The 14,055-nt window shown below is 38.7% G+C and overlaps 1 protein-coding gene across 8 annotated transcripts in view; it reads right to left on the bottom strand.

Annotated features, from left to right (window-relative positions):
* MAGI2 (membrane associated guanylate kinase, WW and PDZ domain containing 2) overlaps positions 1 to 14,055 on the bottom strand; it is a 737,601-nt gene that overhangs the window by 229,150 nt on the left and 494,396 nt on the right. For all 8 annotated transcript variants that reach the window (XM_030478640.1, XM_030478639.1, XM_030478638.1 and 5 more), the window contains one exon: positions 10,321 to 10,534. In XM_030478640.1, the coding sequence (XP_030334500.1) occupies positions 10,321 to 10,534 (214 nt within the window). The remainder of the gene's footprint in view (positions 1 to 10,320; positions 10,535 to 14,055) is intronic.

Below are 14,055 nucleotides of genomic sequence, written 5' to 3'. Positions count from 1 at the left end.
TTATCTGATACATCTAGGAGGATGCTCATAGAGTACTGAATTATTTCGTTTATTATTAATTTGCTGTGTCATTTCAAAGTGTACTTAAGACTTTTCTTAAAAGCATTGATATAAGGTGTACAAAACCAGGGGACCTGGCATAAAATGGCTTAGTATGCAATTGGTAATTGATGAGTTACTGATGAACTGTGGTCCATGTGGTCCAAACACCACTGATTCTCCTAATGAAAAATAAATGCCTAGAGCAAGTTCCTTCTTCCACCTTGATACCCTGTTTAGCCCATGGCAGATAACTTTTCCTCTGCCTCGATTTCTCTCTTTCTCTAAAAACAGTGATACTACCTACTTCTCAGCATTATTGTCACCATGCTAAAGTATCCTCCACCTTTATGAATGGGAAAAAAGGGTAGATCAGAGTTATGCACAGATAAAGTGGCAACAAAAATGAAAATCAAGGCATTTAAATTCCTATTGTAAGCATGCCTTTAGTCTGGAACACCATTCACGACAGGTGAAAAGGATGAACAAAACCTTTCCTTACTTTGACACCAGAACTGTGTTTGCAGAGTATGAGAATGATAAGCCAAAGATAAGGTAATGTGAAACAATGGCAGCAGCCCATGCTTGATAGCAAATGTAACTAAGGTACTTTCTCTGAAGCCTGTGGTCTCTTGTAGGGTGTATTTTTATACCGCAGCTTTAAATTAACTAGGGGAGGTAGCAGCAACAATGCCACTGCAGCAGTGTGGAGCTCAGCACGGGCTGACCACCCCGGTGTCTATCGAGCTACTTGGGTGCAGACAGCAGCACACGCTGAGCTGCACAATGCCACGGGTGCCCCATTAGCAGTGCCAGAGCTCATAGCAAGCTTGGACATACCTGTTGGAGCTGCAGTCGCATCTCTGGAGCTTAGGCATGTCTGTACAACAGCGAATCTCCCAGCTACTAATTCTGAATGGTTTTAGGGACCCCCACTGGTTGAAGGGACTAAGCCAGATTCACAGATAGTTTCCTACGGCTTTAGAAGAGTATTATATATATGACTACTATTAGTAATGTTTGCTGTGTATAAAGCAGATCTCAAAGCAGTTTACAAAGGAAATAAAAATAATTTCTCCTGGTTTTAAGGTGGGAAAATGGAGTCACAGAGTCATCAAGTGACTGTCCATAGCCACCAAACAAGCCAGTGGCAGAGTCAGTCCCAGAAGCCAGCTCTGCTGCAAGTCAGCTGCCTAGTGTTTTCCTCACAAGTCCACCATCAGAAACAGACCAATTCACCAGCCCTAGAAACACCCCTATGACATTCTAGTGTAGACCTGAGAAATGCGTTTTCAGGCATCTGTAAAGATAGGTGCCAAGATGAAAACAAGCCCAGTTCAGTATTAATGTTTAAAAATGTGAATTAGTTGAATTACAGCCTCCAAGGCTTTTGTTAAAACTGAGAACAAGAAGAAGCAGTTATGCTTCCCTTCAGCACAAATTGGGCTTCCATAAACCCAGGACTGATGTCTTCCAGTTTTGTGCACTGTGCCCATTCTAAACAAAAGCATAAACAAATTAAAAAATCAACAGCTTTTCCAACAGACAAGTGATCCTTCAGTCTGCAGTAAAATTTCAGAGAATGAAGATGCTACATCATCTGTATCAGCTCTTACAGCGGTCAATCTCCTCTTCTAGTTACTGTCTCTCAAACACATTCAGCTACTTGGGAGAAGCAAAACTCATCTGCAAGAACTTTTATCTATAACAAATAACTGAAGGAAAAAAGTATCTTTTGAAAATCACCCATTTCCTCCTTACCCATCTCCATGCTTGCTCCCTTGCCCTGCCTCTCCACGTTATCATCTATACTAAACACGCAATGCAATGGGACTTTAAGTGCTTCTAGACAAGTGCTTCAGTGGGTAAAAAAATCTTTTCTTGCTCTGAAGACAGACCCTGCTTGAAAGAAGACAGAATCGAACCCGCCTGTCTTCTAACACCTATGCAGTGCCGTCAATGACCTATTTAGTGCTACATCGTACTGATTGCTTGGATCATCTTAGCAACTAGGTGCACAACACGCAAACACTCCTACAAAGAGGACAGACATGACTTGTGCTGCTCTCAGTAGCCCTGAATTACAGCATAGTAATTTTTTATACACATCTACTTCTGTCCTACGCAGGAGGTTTATTTGGCAGGGTACTCTTCCAGCCTTCCTTGTGCCAGCTTTCAAGTTGTGGATTTTGAAGTGCTGCTGCTTTTGCCACAGAGGGTGCCATGCTAGCACTATGCAGTGTTGTTCAGAGTAACCTCTTGCTACTTGTCTTCCAGCAAGGACTACAACTGGGGTTAGCCAACCACAGAAACAAAAGAGGCTCAGATTCTTCCCCACGCAGGTAGAATATGTTGGGAATGAGAGGAAGAACAAAAACACAGTGATGCTGGCTTGCTGAATGTCCCAGAACAGGCTGCAGGGACACCTCAGGAAAGATGTCACCTCCACTGCATCCCGGGGCTCTGTCTTTTCCCTCTTCAGCTCTGCAATGGACTATAATCTATAAAAGCTAAACAGAAGCAATATTTACTTTCTAAACAGTTCTTAATACCATTTAAAAGAAGCCTTGATAGGAAAGCTTTAACTATGGGAAAGAGGACAGAAGGAACAGTAAAATGGCCAAATTAACACCAATGGCAGAAATAACGTTTACACGTGAGCTGTGCATATTGATGCTTTCTGAGCACTAAGAACCTTGCAAAATGTGCAGTGTATAAACTGCTTTACCACTAGGTCTAATCATGAGTGTCCATTTGGGAAGCCTTACAGACAAACCAGAAGGAAAAGGGGCTGGGGATTTATAGATTAGTTATGAATGAATTGCAGATGAACAGCAGTGGCAGTTGTGGAATAAATGCACAAACAGGCAGCCTGAGCAGTTGTCACTGGCTGAATGAGAGTGAAGTGATGCAACAAAAGCACCCTGTGAGAAATACAGCTGTAGCTCCACCAGCGTTTTCCACTGCCCATTGCTTCATTACTCAGCAATAACCATACCTCATCATTAAAGGGCAAGTTTAGGAAGTCCAACCTGACACAATTTCAATGATCTTGACTACTAGCTAGGATGACTGAGCTAAGTGACAAGTGCTGGCAAATCAACTATGCATATCTTACAATCTGTCTTAAAATCAAGAGCAAATACCTAATTTTGGAAACTTTGAAAGCAGCTAACGAAAGCAGTCAAGAATCCCTTTGGTTTTGCTTCAGGCAGGCAGAGCATGGGAATAGCATGAGATTTTTAAATTAACCCTAATTTGTTACCTGCTATACAAAATAGGCTTATAGGCCTGAAATGTATTGCCAATTTGAAAGGTAATTAAAAAAATAGTCACTCAGTAAAGCAGTGGAGCTTAGTATTGTAGCCAAAAGTCAATAAAATAATTATCGCTGTGCTAGCTTAAATATTCCCTCTTTGCCAAGTATTTGCACCCAGCAAAAAGAGTTTATTATGATCATAGTCCTCCAGTATCAGTTATAGACAATTTTAAACATATGCAGAAAAAAATATTCTTCAGCTGCTTTAAACGGTGTGAAAGAAAGGTCAGAATACTTCCCAGACACCCTGACTCAACCTCCTGTTCTTCAGATTTTCTCTGTATCTGTGTTCTTAAGACTTCACAGAGACTGTTTATGCCCCAGTTTTCCATTATCACTGGAGCTAGATACCAGGAGCAGAGCCTCTCCAGGAATCTCACTGGATTCTCTTCCACACCTTTAGGAAGTAAAAAAACATTAGGAGTGTGGCTTTTCTCATTTAACAATGTATTCTCTTTTTTTTTTCCTCCCTAATTATTTTTTAGACAGTATATTATTTTACTTAAGATTTTAATATAATGGATTTGTGTTAGCAATCTGTCAGTTTAAAGCACTTTGACAGATAAAGTTTCTTGTACTAACAAAGCCCTCAGACAATCTCTCGAAACACTTTTGAAGGGAATACAGAATGTAGTTACTGACAGTAATAGCCTTAATGTCTTTTGAAAACACTACAAACCTATTCTAAATTGTGAGTCTTGCAAGGTATGTAATTTGCACATTATTGTGAAAGGCATTTTGAAATGGGTATTTACCAATGTGCTGCTGCAGTGTATTTGGGGACAGCACATATGGGTTTGTTTGGGTTTTTATTGTGAATATCTTAGATTCAAGATGGTCCTCAATAAAACAGCTTGAGCAAAGAAGAGTGTATGACACAGAGAAAACCAAAGTGCACTGTAGGCCACCTGACTTCTAAAATGCTTACTTCTCCCTCCTCTTTGCATGCCTAAGATCGATAGATCTGCAGAGTTTTTCAGATAGCACAATAATGATTTTCAAGTACTGTGTGTGTAGGGGGACAGTGACTGTAAAACAGCGTTAAAATGGCAATTTTGCAATTCATTTGGGGTACTACTCAAACTTCTTGCACACATGTAGGGACAGGCAAAAAAAGGAGTCGTCCTCTGGCAATGGTTTGAATGGCAGCAGCTATGACTGCTATTTTGTGTTGCATTTCATACTGTCAATCTGTTAGATGCGCTCAGAGTATGTGGTCCTTAAGAGACACAGGTTTGGAGGTGCCTATCCTGTGAAACCCGAGATGGCCTTAGGCAGTAGATAAGCACTTACATATTCAGTCCAGATACAGTGGTGGTGTCTCTATGCATCTGCAGGAGCAGAATACGCTTATGTAAGATTTTTTTTTGAATACATAAATGCCTAAAGTCTCCTGTAAATTCTGCTATTTAAATCTCTCTCTTTGACTCAGGCAGTTAATTTCTGACAAAGAATAGGCTTCATCTCATGCAACTTCAGCCGCCTAGAAATTACAGAGTTAAATTGTGTAGGATTACTGTCTATTCAAGGGAGAGGCATCTACACAGAATAATTTATCTTACCTATGTTCCAGTGGGACTGGGGACCTAACCATGTGCTGCTGATAGTGACACAGTAGCTGCTGTGGCATCTCCCAAATGGCCACTGGCTGCCACTCCAAGAAGGGGGCTGGTTTTGTCAGGTTCTGTGTCACATCTGCCATGCTCATGGAGAGGTCTTGGGCTATTTGTATGCCTTTACAGTAGTGTTTTGGCTCAGATTAGGAGGTCACTTTTCAAGTGAATCTCCCAGTTATCTTCATTTACACACTGAGCATTCTCACAGCTTGTAAGCTTCTTTCACCTGAATTTAAACCAGAGGATGCACAGCAAGAGCTCACTTAATGCACTACAAACCATATACTGGCATGCAGCTCATGGCACCTGAAAAGATCTAGTAGCTGTGGATGCTGGGTCATCAGCACTAAGTGTCTCACTCTGCAGTCTATTGATACGGACACGGTTTAGATCAGTAGGAATCCAGAATGTTTTTAACTCAACTTTGGTTTCACGGACTGAGTTCAGGGGTTCAGGGGTTGGACACAATTCAGTACACTCCTAGAGGTCAACTTTTTAGTTTCAGCTGAAAGGAATCCAGTTCATGTACTCCGAAATGTGAACCAAATTACAGTTCATGGAGACAGCCAGATTTGCTTCAAAGGTGTATTCTTGACACAAATTACATACTATTGCAGACATACTCTTTGATATCTAAGAGCATCTTTACTGGTAGAAGCATCTATATTTAGGCAAATTAATTCTGCCCTTATCTTTGGACTGGATGAACCAGCTTCTGGAGGTAATTACCTCTCTCCATTGACCACAGAAAGAGTCTTAGCAACTGGTTTATACTAGATGGCTATGATGGCTATACTATGGCAAGACAGGTGAGTTGAATCTTGCAGCTCAATAAACAGAAAGGAGAAAAATTATAATACCACTACAAACACCAGAGTAAAGGTGTTGGAAGAGGAATTCTGCAGAGCAGAGCAACAGAGGAAAGAAAAGACATAAGAAAGTGAGGAAAGGCAACAGGAGTTGAGCTGGCACTTTGACATGGATGTCAGCATAGATAAAAACAGCAAGTGAGAGCAAGGGACAGGACACCAGTAGTGCAGACTGAAAATGTCTTTATAACATCAAAAGACAAGAGAAGAAAAAAAATCAGCATTCCCCAAATTCTTTCCAGTTCTACCATCTCCCCATTCTTAATTAATGTGACATGAGGCAAGGAAGTGGTCTCAGGGAAAGAAATCAAGAGAAATCTTTTCTGTTGCCTGTCCCAGTGTATGTCACGTTGAAGTCCAAAGAGCATTGAAGATCTGATCATTGTTATGCCGACCAAAACTGACAAATTCAATACAACATATAAGCAAGGATAAAGAATTGCAGACATCTACAATCATATTCACAAGACTCCTGATGATTCAGAATTGTCCAAACAATAAAGTCATACTGGCACAAGATGGCTTGTTTCCCAAAGAACAAACCCATCGGAAGTAAATATTAAAACAGTACGTGAAAAAAATATCCTTCATCTTAATTGCTACTTAATTAAAGTAGCAGAAATACATATAACCAAAACATGGCAAAATTCAATATTAAGCACTGATACACTGAGAATGTAATACTCACAAAAATGCCAACCTAGCTTATAAGAGATCGGGTAACTACTGCAGGATATGGAAGCAATCTCAAGCAGGTAGGAGGGTGTACTTCCACCTCAGTACTTCTAGTACCTTCTAGCGTAAAAGATAAGAGTTATCAAATCTAATGGTGTAGCCGGGACTAATTAATATATCCTGCTTTCTGATGGTGAACTGATGGAGCAAGCAGGAATAGCTAAATATATCATAACTCTTTAGGTAAGAAAGATGTTAGGATGAACATCTTATTCCTGCAGTCAAAAGACTTTCTTACGTTAAAAACTACTAAGAAGAAATACTGATCCCATTGAAGCCAGCAGCAATATTCCTAGAAACAAACTAGGTCAGGATTTTACTTTTCCAATGTACTTCTTATCAGGTAACACCTGAAATAGCACCAGTTGTATTCAAAAACTTAATGGCTGTTTTTTACCGTGAAGAGGAGAGTCCTTGGCAGAGGACTATTTTATAGCTGGTTTGTAGTCTTTTACGGTGCCCTCATAAAAAAAGATGCTTTAACAACTAGAAAAGATACTGCAAAAGGTCCAAAAAGCAATGTTGACTATGCTGCTTGGAGAAGTAGGTGTTGAAGTAGGAAGAGACTGAATCTAAGACGTATTGAAAAGTGGTTTGTTAAACCTCATGTGGTCAAATTGTCCTAAAAACCATCACTACAAGTCAAAGATGATCCTTTAAAGATGTATTAAAGAGGTGAGAGTTTATTCTAGACTTCCCTCTACTAACAAAACAATTCTTAATGTAGTATAAGCAAAGGAAACTGGATGTGCTTTGGAACAGTATAGAATTAAATAGCTTTAGTTATGGGCTATGTAATATCCTTGAGACTATTCTTCAAGGCTTCGTTGTAGCTGAGCTTCACAAACTGCAGCTCTTCCTGGTTTAATGTCTTATTCTCCCTGCACACCTTCCAGAAAGCTCTGCTGCCTACAGGTGAACAGAGGGCTGGAGAGGCAAAATCAATTCTGCCTCTTATAAATAAGTATCATGATCTGTAACCAACTCTATGGGACAGTCTATAATGTAATGGTATCTGATGGAGTTGGAGAATTGGGCAAGGGCTGCATTTAATGCTGACTGCACATGATAACAGATGAACCGAGAACCTTGGTCCTTTTGTATTCCCTTCAACACTGTACTGGACCAACATAGGAAACACCGATTGCCTGAGATCCAACACAGCCAATATCTGCTGACATTAGGAGGACAACATGATGCTCATGTTTCTAGTATGTGGTTTGAGAGTAGCTGGCAAGATGAGGTCTGAAGGCTATGGGGAATTTCAGCCCTTCCTTAGCCCTGGGAGAGGGTAAAACTAAAACTCAGTGATGGTTACGATTTTTTTAAGCGCGCCAAAATAGGTCACACTCATTAGCTGTATTTAAAGCAGGAAAGAAGGAGAAGAACTGGAGGTTTCTTTAGTGTTATTCCAATTAATATACAGTGTTTTAATTACCGAACGTTCTCATTAGTGTATGTTCTCAATGAAATAAAATGTAGGAGATGGACTCCTATGTGTCGTGTGTGCCTCTATTTGAAAATTTGAATTCCTAAGTAAGGGAGGCTGGAAACAGCCCAAGAAATGTACTTAAGTAGCTCTCCTGAAAAACAGTAGCAAGTATTATGCAGTAAGAAGGGATGCTCTTCCTGTTCTGTCTGTGAATGCTAATATAGGTAAACATAAGGTCATGCACCTATGTCAAAAATGGGAAAGAAAGGAAGAAACAGACCAAGCCATTCTCTGAAATATAACCATCCTCTGAACCATGCAGGGAATGTAGTATACGACTTTTTATTTTTGTTTAGTCCTTGAGGTAGAGGAAATTCCTTCCAGTGTGCTTTGCAAAATGTTAACTGGGCCATTAATGATTAACAAATAAATAATACTGTCTACAGACAGTTATCTTTCTTCTTACGAAGTTACTCCCTCTCTCACTGTAAATCTGCCACCTTACCCCTGATGGCAGTTTTGATAAATGAGCTCACATACAAAATTTTAGAGGTTAGTCTGAGGTGAATGAATGTAAATGCCATCATGAAATCTAAGACCTCTGGGATATATCTGTTATAACCTGGAACTTGAGATTGCTTATTGCTTGAAGTCCTTAGGGTTTAAAGGCACAATTCATATGAACCTCAAATAAAGCAATAAAAGCTGCTGCCTAGTATGACTTTTTTCCACCCATTGTGATGTACACTTTAAAAATATTTGGTTTTCATCTATTATTTAATAATCTAGTACAATCTATACTACTGTTCAGGGAGATGTTGTCAGACAAATAGGTTTTTGTTGTCTTTTTATCTTTCCGTTTTTTTGTGAAAGCAAATGGAGTCTCTTCATGCCATTAACCAAAGTGACTTGTAAACAAAGAGGCAATTTAACAGCATCCCCACAGCATTACATTCCTACTTAACCCTGTGAAGACTGTGCAATGTGAAAACTCAAATGATCAAAGTTTTTCCTTTGCTAAGATTCTAGTAAATGATCTGATATTTTCACACAAGTGTAATTGCACTTTTTTGTAATTACATCATTTAATAATATAATCCCAAAGGCAAGGAGCCCTTACAACAGTCTTCCTGTCCAGTCTGCACCTCTGATTGATTTCTCTGCTTTACATAACATTCATTTAGTAGAAGTGAATGATGAGCACTGTCAGAACAGCAGTGTAAACCAGCTCATTCCCAGGAAAGGAAGTAAGTTGTAACATTCACTGTATTTGTTACAAAATGTACATTTATTTTCTATGAAATTGTCTGCTGCAGTGTTTAGCACTGTCGTAGTTTGGTGTGTTAGTTCCTACCCATCATTCTGTCTCCCACCCCCCCAAACATATCACAAGCTTTTGTTACAACAAGTAAAATAAAAGTGCCACATAATTCAGTCTGCTCTCTGTCAGAGCATTCAATATATGCAGAAAAATTAAATTTGAGAGTGAGGTAAGAAGGAAACTAGGGTTTGAGCTTGCCCTGAGGTTATGCTAGTTCTTCTCTGCTTGCTTGGACAAAGCTACTATAATTACCCTTTTCCAGAATAAGCATATTTTTGCTTCTTTCATCAAAGAAAGACGCTTATGTTTTAATAGTTACTGCTCTTTTCAGCTTTGTATATGCCAGAAGCTATATTTGGTCATGCCAGTGTTCATGCAAAATCATGTGCACAAACTTTATACTTATCATTTGTTTACGTTTCATGTGATAGTCATAAAATTTTACATGAAATAAGGGACTTACTTAAAGCAGAGGTGACACCACTAAATGTTATTTTTACCTACTAATAATCAGAATAATGGCAATTCCAAATTGTTTGAGGCAGTTCCTTAAAGCAAACATAAATGCTAGTGCTACCTCTGTAGTAGTGTTCTAATGGAGGCTACTTTTTAGCCTGCCTATCTTTTTTTCCTTAAATTGGCAAAAATCTCATCCCTCTTCACCTCTGTCCACATAAGGAAGAACCAACCAGTTGTGCTACTATCCCATAAGCACCAGAATAACAGGAAAAACTTTTTTCAACAGAAGAAACAACAGCTTTAGTTGCTGCCATCAAAGCGCTATGCAGTCCAGTTACCAGTCTTAAAAAACAGCATGCTTCAATGTAAGTCAGTAATGCAGGGATTGACACGAGCTCTCAGGAGCCTTGACAGTCAGAACATCCCTGCTGTTTTAATGAGGAGTGCAATGCTCCAGTTCACCATACAAACCATTTCCCCACACAGTTAAATACGATACAGCTACTAGAAAGAGAAGAAATAAAACTCACTCAATAAAGTAGACTTCCCCCTTTTCTGTATAAGCCATTTCCCAGTTATCAGGCAGTGGGCCCAAGTCATCATTCTCTTCAGGCTTAGTCTGCTTTGTTACATCCATATCCTCCTTTGCTTCCTCAGGCTGAGTATATCCTGGTGCAGGACAAGGTTGGGTGGAAGATATCTCACCTGAGACACCTGTACTCTTCTCTTCATGTTCACTTGATTCTACAAGAGAAGAAAAATTACAGTTTTGAATATCCAAGTTAATGGTGGAGAATTTACTGGGTGCAAGTCCCCAAGGAATACACAATGAACTGCAAGTCTTGAAATAAAGAGAAATTCTATTCGGTTTACACAGGGGTCTCTCTGATGATGCATTTTATCTGGAACACAATAAAAGAAAATAAAGCAATAAGCCCAAACTGAAACAAGAAACTAATAAAGGTCTAAGAAACAAACCAAAGAGTTCTGGCTCATTCTGTCCCAGGAGTCCTTCCAGACCAGCAGTAAGCACTGAGCAGAAGGCAGCTTCATATCCAGCAGCGCTAATGTCTTGTATCTTAACTTTTCAAACTATACACACACGAAGCAACTATCCTGCTGTTTTACTACAGACAAACAATCCTTTTCAATTAAAAAAGTATATACACTGTTTTACCTATATCCATAAATCAAAGTTATCATTATGACATCCATAAACTCACAGCAATTTATTAACTGTATAGAAAGTGGCTGTATAGAAAGTGACTGATGGAACCTGTGGGAAGATCAGTTTCCCACAGTCAATGCCAAATGCTACCTATATCCAATGTGGTTGTGTCTCACTGTGACAAGAATATATTCAGGAAGGAGTGATCCTTTCCTCTGTTTTTTTTCAGTATTTGATCTTCCACTTTTAACTGATTTTACTTTCCATAAAGTGAGAAATTTTAAAGATATTGTCCAGCAGTATCTCCTCCACTACCAGCTCCCAAAGTCCAGTCCACATACTTTTAGTTAAGCAAGTGCAGTAGAACTTAGAGACACTAATTAAAACATCTGCTGAACACAAACATAAGACAAACCCACAAATATACCTCAAGAAGATCTGCTAAATGTGGATTGGGTGTGCAATATTAGGAGTCTAAATGTGCCTTATCCACATTGTTGAACACTTATCTCCACACTTAAGAGTCTATATGTTCACTTGCATGAATGAGTATCATATAGCAGGACTTCCATGCACAGAACTATTAATGAAAGTGGAGAAAACACAATCTTTTCTTGACTACTACTAGCTCAAACAGAGGATAGTTGAGTGAACTTGTCCTACTAAAGAAAGAGATTCCTTCATCTGTGGAGATGAAAAAAATTCAGCAGATTGGTCTACTAGATGTGTTTGTAAGCTGTGTTTTATCATATGGTGCATTTAGGAACTATTTCTTTTGAAAATTGTGGCAGGAACCTGTTCCTCAGTGGACAACAGAAGGTCTCATCCTTGGATCCTTTTTTAACGTTGCACTTAAATGAAGCTTGATCTCACTGAAAAAGTAGTTAGACCCCTTCTTTTGGCCAACTGAACTGCAACTAAAATAAATGCAGAATTGTAATATATTGACCGAATCTCTACTGACTAAGATGGGATTGTAGTCAGATGACTGAAATGACCATGCATGTTAAGTTAGGTAAACCAAATTCAGTCCTGCTTAGTCTAGTTTCTCAGTTTCTAGATAGTTAAAATGAGGGCAGATGAATCTGAGACCTAGAGAGCATGGCTTTACATTAGGTTACGCAAAGGCTAATAACATAAACTCACCAACAGATATAAATCATAGGGACACAGACAATCATCAGAGGAGAACTGAGAACAAACTGTGAACTTTCACACTAGTATTTAAACAAAATGATACATATTTGGTGTAATAGAGACAAGACTGAGACTACTGTAGCTCGTTCATAAAGATAGTAAGGAATTAAGGATGTATTGTTCTGTATCATCAAAAACATATATACAGTTGCTCTGAGTAATACTATATGAACTATATTGAAGTCTCTGAATAATTATAAAAAATAAAAACAGAAAACATGTTTTTAAAAGATGTCAACAATGTAGTCTACAAAAAAGTTTAAGATTACAATTCCTTAAATGCACTATAACTGCAACCAGAGCATGGAACTATGCAGATACTTCTGTGAAACACGTAGGAGGTGGGAGACAACTTGGGTGAAATTGATCTAATTTGTGATGCTTGGGACAGCAAGAAAGAAGAGCAAAAAAAATAACAACAATGGCCTTAAAGCCTCCAGATTTTAATAGACTCACAGAATTAATAAATTCGATGTTATGGCAAGCAATGGTAAAGGAAAAGGACTTCAGGAGATCTGGCAAAGATTAAATAAACAATACTAAGAATGCAAGCACAAATTGTTCTAATGAAAAAGAAAAATAGTATAATTAGAGATCATTTTTATTAAGCCCTGACTTTTCAATGGTCTGCTGCATGAGATAGAACTGTAAAAAAGGTAAGAACTAGATTAAATTGTTAATGATGAACACAGAAAAACAAATGGGCATCTAGCAGAAAAACACAACAGTCAGTCTAGGGGCATTAGAGGCGACAAGAAAACTTTCTGTAAGTATAATAATAATAATAATAACAACAACAACAAGAATAATAATAATACCAAAAGCAGACTCATTCCACTATGTGGGAAGGAAGGAAAGCTAATAGTACATGACACATAAAAAACCCAAGGCAGTTAGCACTCTTTTTGCCTCAGTCATTACTGCAAAAAGATCACTTGTGATTAAGTGACTGATGTAATTAACATCAGCAATAGGGCTAAAGAACATGGAGAAGAGTGGGCAGAGAACAGGTCAGGTAAAATTCAGATGAAGCAGCCATTCTCAACTGGCAGAGCCTGATGAAATGAAACCCAGGCTACTGAGGGAACCAATGAAGGAGACTCATATCTGGTAACAGTCACACCTTTGAGACTTCATGGAGAAAAGAAACTTTGAAAGGACAGACACAGCCCTGGTTTCAGCAAAGTATCTCTGATTCAGGTTTTTAGATAGTTTTATATTCTTAATTTCTGAGCACCTAAGTTCCCTTTGAAATAATTTGATAACTTGCTCAATTAGGCCATTACATCTTTTGTAAAAAAAGAGGAGGAAGAACATATGAAATTGTATCTTCATATCTTTCTATTCTTTTAATTCCTAGAAGCATGTTGGGATCAGTAATCAAACAACCTACATGTAAACTCTTCAAAAGTGATAAATAATTGTCAAGATTTTTTAGGAAGAAATTGTGCAAAACGAATCTTATTTCTTTTAATGACAGAGTAACAGGTGCCGCTCCTTGGGGAGAAATGGTAGATACAGCTTTCATGATCTTAAAGAAAGACTTCTGACACTGACACATACAGACATTTCAAACAGTGTGGAAAAAAAAAAAATTAGATGCAGTGTTGAACAGGGTGATGGTCTATAGCTCTACAGCCATATGCAGCTAATGCTGCTCAATCTTAACTCACACTTAAACTACGCAGCATTACAATCGTTTTATGCTGTTTGGAAATGTAAATCTGTCTGTGGGAAGAAATGAATTAGCAAGAGACACAAACGTAAGTTTTGCTTAGTTGCATCCCACAGCAGACAAGTAGGATCCCAAGGGGCCTAAAGTCCCCTCCTTTTCTACCACTCCCAAATCTCTGCCCTGCCTCACCTTGGCTTTTCAAAATATGTGGCATCTGTCTGGTGA

This window comes from Strigops habroptila, chromosome 3 (assembly GCF_004027225.2).
Source record: "Strigops habroptila isolate Jane chromosome 3, bStrHab1.2.pri, whole genome shotgun sequence".
NCBI lineage: Eukaryota > Metazoa > Chordata > Aves > Psittaciformes > Psittacidae > Strigops > Strigops habroptila.
The sequence above is the reverse complement of the archived record's forward strand: the minus strand, read 5'-3'. Positions and strand labels throughout refer to the sequence as shown.